Source organism: Panthera pardus, unplaced genomic scaffold, assembly GCF_024362965.1.
Source record: "Panthera pardus isolate Hobbes unplaced genomic scaffold, ASM2436296v1 HiC_scaffold_11, whole genome shotgun sequence".
NCBI lineage: Eukaryota > Metazoa > Chordata > Mammalia > Carnivora > Felidae > Panthera > Panthera pardus.
The window spans coordinates 72,578,345-72,584,344 of NW_026526666.1; the positions used below are offsets into that span (position 1 = coordinate 72,578,345).

The 6,000-nt window shown below is 46.4% G+C and overlaps 1 protein-coding gene across 3 annotated transcripts in view; it reads right to left on the minus strand.

Moving 5' to 3' along the window:
• Positions 1–4,963, minus strand: part of KDM4A (lysine demethylase 4A) — a 46,088-nt gene extending 41,125 nt beyond the window's left edge. For 2 of the 3 annotated variants that reach the window (XM_019428980.2, XM_053896331.1), the window contains exons 1-3: positions 4,546–4,672; positions 2,066–2,242; positions 1,263–1,438 (exon numbers count right to left, since the gene is read on the minus strand). In XM_019428980.2, the coding sequence (XP_019284525.2) occupies positions 1,263–1,438; positions 2,066–2,203 (314 nt within the window). In that variant the 5' untranslated portion in view covers positions 2,204–2,242; positions 4,546–4,672. Of the gene's footprint in view, positions 1–1,262; positions 1,439–2,065; positions 2,243–4,545; positions 4,673–4,836 lie in introns of those variants that run through there. The other variant, XM_053896326.1, reaches the window with a different exon arrangement.
• Between the last annotated feature and the right edge of the window lie 1,037 nt (positions 4,964–6,000).

Genomic DNA, 6,000 nt, shown 5'->3' on the forward strand with positions numbered 1-6,000 from the left:
TGCTCTTACATAAATTCACTCATTAGACAGCAGGTGAGTCAGCAATACAGAGGTTTTTAAGAGTTAAGCTGCCAGGGCAACTGGGTGGCTCAGTCAGTTGAACGTCCGACTTCAGCTCAGGTCATGATCTGTTTGTGGGTTCGAGCCCAGCGTCAGGCTCTGTGCTGACAGCTCGGATTGTGTGTCCCTCTCTCTGCCCCTCCCCTGCTCACGCCCTGTCTCTCTCCCCCCCAAAAAATTAATAAATAAATATTAAAAAATTTTTTCTAAAGAGTTAAGCTGTCAATAAAACTGGAAAACCACATTTTGAATTGTGCGAAGTCAAAGGAAAAGAAGGCAAAGCATAGAAATAGAACAAGATCTGATGTGAGACAGAGCAATGAATAAAGCACAGGAAGGGACACCCCCAGGAGCGTGAAGACTGGCCAGCTACAGATCTAGCTCTGGGCTCATGCACAGAAAAGACAAAATATAATGTCTGACTGGCTGAAGTCATGACATGCACAGATCAAAAGGGCTCAGGAAAAAAAAGCAAGAGAGAAGGAAGGAATCCCTTGTGGACACTCAAAATTGAGGAATAACATTGGAAAGGAGAAAGTCCAAGAGAGAGAATTAAGAAGGAACAGTCAGAGCTCAATGAGGGAACCACAAAATTCATTCCAAATGTGAGGTCAAATGAAGCTAAATATTATAAACAGAAAACAAATGAAAACAGCAGGCCTAAACAAAGATGTTTCTAACAGATCAATCAGCACGTATGGATGATGAAGAATGGAGACAGAAAATAACAAACAGCTTGACAGTTTATTCACATTCTGTCATGTCAAAATGGAAAAGAGATAGCTTCTGGATGGGTAGTGAGGAATTTGAGCATGATAAAACACAGAAGGACCCAGAAGGAAGAGAATAAACTACTGAGGCCACTTTTCGATAAGCAGGTGTTAAGACATCCGGCAAAAACTCCTTTTGAACCAACTCCAACACTCTCCTTTGCAACTCTGCAACTTACCAGGGTCAGAAAATGATTCTGCTTCTGATGGAAGAACAATGGGATTACTTTAGGTAAGGACACAGACGTGTTTAGACTGCGACACAGTACTGAGAGTAGGAATGCTTCCATAAAAAGAGCAGAAAGGGAGACAAGCTAGAGCTGAGAAAAGTGTTCTTCAGCGTCACGGCAGCAGTCTTAGGAGACAGCTATGAAGATGAGACGTTAGTTCCTAGATGCTATGGCAGGTGGGAAGGAACGTGTTTTCACTCACTTATCACTATTGGCTATCTTGCGGAACTCTCGAACAGTCATGGCTTTCTTCTGTATGTTGTACTGAGTAAAGAGGCCAGACTGCCCAGTCACCAACTGTTGGATGGGGGCAGGAATGACCAGATCATCAATATCATCGTAGGACGCCCGGGGCTTCCACTCCTTTGGAGGAACAACCTGTAGGGAACACAGGAAACACAGAGATCAGAAATCCAACAAGCTGCTCATAGTCCAGGACGTGGGTAGGCTGCTATCCAACCAGCCAATTTTACTACAAAGTGACTCTGATTTAACCACACTCACCCCAACATAGCGAGTCACACTGCTGTGCTAACCCTGATCCAGTTCAGCCACCAACTAGCCGCCTAGTTGCAGTGACCAAAGACGAGTAATACTCATTCTCAGCTCAGCATTTCCTCTGGGCACAGAGAGGAGGCTGAAGAGTTGACTTTCTTAATCTAACAAAGTGCACAAGAGAACCCAACCTGCTATCAGAGTACTGGATGAGACTGAAATGAGAACAAGAGAAGGTGGATGGCATAAGCCCTCCGAGTGCAAACACTAAAGCACCCATCTCCACCAAGAGAATGGAAGCACCACAGCAGCTGGCCCGGGGACACTAGCTCTACACCGCCCTTTAAAGACTCCAAGCTCTCCTCCAACTTAAAAGGTGCTTCAGATGTTAACAAAAGGAATTAACTTGCAAATAGGAAGTATATACTCCACACCCTGCCTTTAGGAAAGATTTCTGCTGCTGCCCGGTTGGTCACAAAAGCTCCGTGGACCAATCCCACCCACCCTCACCTTGGCCAGCCCAGCCCGATGAGCTCCTTGGGATTCAATGTAGGCCATGTATCGACTGAAGTTCCGGAACTCCTCCATGGTCGGGTAAAAAGTCATTATCCGAGCACTGGGATTCAGAGTTTCAGATTCTGAAGCCATTTTCCCTCCTTTTTGAAGTCACTCTGGTCAGACAGGAACCTGAAGAAATACATTAAGAACATAAAATCATATAAAATGTAATTAGAGTTAAATGCTGGGAACGTCAAGGAGGATGGGTGATGGGAATTAAGGAAGGCACTTGTTGGGATGAGCACTGGATGTTGTATGTGAATTCTCCACCTGAAACAAATATTACACTGTATGTTAAATAACTGGAATGTAAATAGAACTTGAAAAAGAAAGAAAAAATGCTGGGAATGTCAGGGCTGAAACAGTAAAAGATGCAGAAATTCTGAAGAAGCATTAAGACCTCACACCTGGAATCTGCCTCTACACAGGTTATTTAAATGAACAAAAAAACAGATAGAAAAGTTTATATTTAAAAGAATCTAAAAGAATCGGATGCATTAGGGCACCTGGGTGGCTCAGTGGGTTGAGCGTCCACACTCAGCTCAGGTCACGATCTCACGGTTCAGGAGTTTGAGCCCTGCATTGGGCTCCGCACTCAGTGCAATGCCTGCTTGGGATTTTCTCTGTCTCTGTCCCACCTGTGTGCTTTCTCTCTCAAAATAAATAAATGAAAACTTAAAAAAGAAAAAAGAATCCGATGTATCAAAATTGTGGGTATTCAAATCTCATTTAAATGGAGACACTGTTTCAGCTAAACTGTTACTAGAGCGTTAATCCTATCTAACAATACTATCGCTGCCCTGCCCATATTTTACTCTTATCTTTTCAAGTTGCTCCCTTATTCACCTTTGATAACTGCTTTGGGGTATATTAAACAATGTATTACAACCAGATGTAAAAAAACAACCTTTGGGCTTCCTTCTAGGTCACAGTTTAAAGCTTAAAGCAGTATTCTAGATTCCTAAAGACAGTTACTTGGCTACAAGATTACAAAGTTTAAGAGGTAAAAAGTACACTGATATTAGTTTTTAAAACCCTAAAGTGAAACTGTTCTCATATCTAAGCCAAAATGTAATTTCAGCAGTATTACATGAGATCAAACTAGAGACTAGTTCAACTGTACCATACCCAGAATTCAAAGGACAAAATTTAAATGGGCAATAACCTGGCAATACAGGGCAAGCCTCAAACTGACTGGAAAAGGTCAAATATTGTGTTTCTAGATGAGGCCTTCAACTAAGTGGGTGCATCCCCATTACCTGATAACACAATAGACTATTCCAGCTGAATAAGAACCAAGCATACTAGACAAAAGGAGCCACTTCAGAAGCAAAAACATTTCCCTCCTCAACTCCCCCAATCTGGGCCCCAAAGCCATGGCAGTTCAGCTTCAAGTTCCCTAGAGAGCTGGAGAGCTCAGAAGGGAAAACTGTCTCCAACCTACCAGCAACCTAGTAACAGACTAGGAAGACAGCATGGGCACAGAACTATCTAAGATAGGAGAGAAAAGCCACTACCCGCATCTCTCAAGCTTCCATTTCTCCAAAAACAAAGTCTGCTCTTGGCCAGGAGCTTTTCACACAGCTCACCAAAACTTTACATGGCAGGTTTACGTTTATCTTTTTACATACCAGGAAATTTCCCCACAGTCCTGCGATGCACTCCCAGCACTTCTTCCGCTACTCGATGCTGCCTGCAACATAACTTCCACCTAGACTAAGCAAGTGTGGAGGAACCTCTCAAGTTTAATCAATTTTGAGGACCCTCTTTTTTAAAAATGCCAAATATCTTACTTCAACAAATTTGACAACAACACACAATCCTGTGAACACTGTAGGCCCCGTCACCTGGGCCTTGGAAGCCACTAATGGGGCTTCACCTGCCTCTGGACTTGGTCATCTTTGTTATGCCTACAACCTAGAACAATGCACGGCACAGAGTAGGCACTCGGTACCTATTGAATAACTGATTTCCTCGCCCCCACTTCAGTTGCTCACTCCCTTTTTCAACCCTAGGATTCCCTTCCCCCAATCTACTCCCTGGGGAAAGCTCTTGTTCCTTGACTCCTTCATTTCCCCCATCCAGCAACAAAGCCGAGTAGTTTCAGAGCACCGGCTCCGGGATCAAAACAACTCTGAATACAGATCCGGTCTCTGCTATTCAGTAGCTGTGTGACCTTGACTGTATGAGTTGCCCAAGTCTCAGTTTCCCCACCTGTAAAATGGGGATCCCAACCTCCCTGCTCAGCAGGGTTGCTGTGATTAACTCAGATGATGCAAGCGAAACCCTAAGCACTAGGCCCTGTACCTAATAACTCAATAAAGGTCGCTGTTGCTAACAACCACCTCTAACTCCCGCCCCCTCCCCTCGCAGCCACCCCCGCGGGTACCACTCCCAAGGTAGCCCCCGCTCCCAAGGTCCCCGATCCTCACCGCATAGAGGGCCAGCCCCTCCCGGCCCCGCCGCCTAGGCGAGTGAGGCCCGGCCGCAGGAAGAAGAAAATAAGGCCTAAGAGACCCGCCTCCCTTCCCGACGTGCATTGGCCATAAGAGATTAGAAAGGACCAATCTTAGGACCCATATTAGAAGCTCCTGTTCCCATTGGCCAAGAACCATGCCTTTCACTCACCGCTGACGGCAACCCCGCCCCTCCCCCACTGGAGCTCACGGTCACGGCTACAGCAGCAACAAACCTAAAGGATTTCAAAACCCTGTGGTTCCTACCTAAAGCCCACCGCCCCGGCAGGGCTAATGCTGGGCTCCTGCTGTCGCCACTAGCCGTATCTACTGCTTTTTCAGCCGGCGAAGGGCGAAGCTCCGCCTCCTCTAGAAAGTCGGCCTCTGCGCAGCCGTACAGCGTCAACCAATCTGAGGGACGCTATCACTCCTCAAACAGCCAATGAGCACGCGCTGCAGTCGCCCAAGTCAGGGCATATCAATCTGCTCAGCCTATGAGCGCTGGGTCGGGCTGTTGCCAGGAGGAAACGCTGTACCACTCGGGACTGCGGCCACTGAGCATCTCGGCTGGATTACGGGGCTGGCCAATCATAGGCGCGCTTCTGGCCGCCCAGAGCTAATCAGAATTGAAAGAGGCGAATGCCTGGAAATAGGATGGTCGGCAAAGGTAGAGGCAGTGAGATTATTGTAGGATGTTACTAACGGAAGGGTGGGGCAGAGTCTTTTTAGGGTGAGACCCTTGCCTAAGGTAGAAGTGCGCTGGGAGCCTAATCTTCCGAGATCAAGCAATTTCTGATAGGGTGACCAACTTGTCCCATTTTACGAGACTGCCTTGGTTTTTAAAACTGTAAGTCCCGTATCATGGGGAACCCCTCGCCCGCCCGCAAACCGAGACATTTCCTGAAGGGGGCAGTTCCTGAAAGGAAGAGAGCTCCGAGGTGGGATGTCCTTAGAGTCATTAAAAAGCAGTTTCTCAATGAGCAGGGATTTGGGGGTCATTAAGAGCAGCTCTTGGGGCGGGGGAGAAGGTCCTGGGAATCATTAGACACACTTCTGGTGAGTTGAGGGGGTGCCTCGAAGTCATTAGGAGCTGTTCCTAAGGGGTACTTAGTCGCCCTAAGGACTTCCAGATTATCACGGATGATGAGCAAGGAAGCCTACATACAGGGCGCTCTGATAGGTACAATAGAAAAGTAGAATACTCACAACCAGAATCATAAAAAATGTGCAAATTTACCCATAGATGAGTTAGGGAGTAGTGCACTGTAAGGAGCTATGGAGTCAGATCGGTGTTCAAAATCTGCCACTCCTCTGAGCCTGGGTTTTCCCATCGGTAAAATGGAAACAATAGTACCTGCCTTGCGGGATTGTTGTGAAAATGAGAGGTAATATATGTTGGCAAAAAGGATGATATTACCTACGTGGCACGGA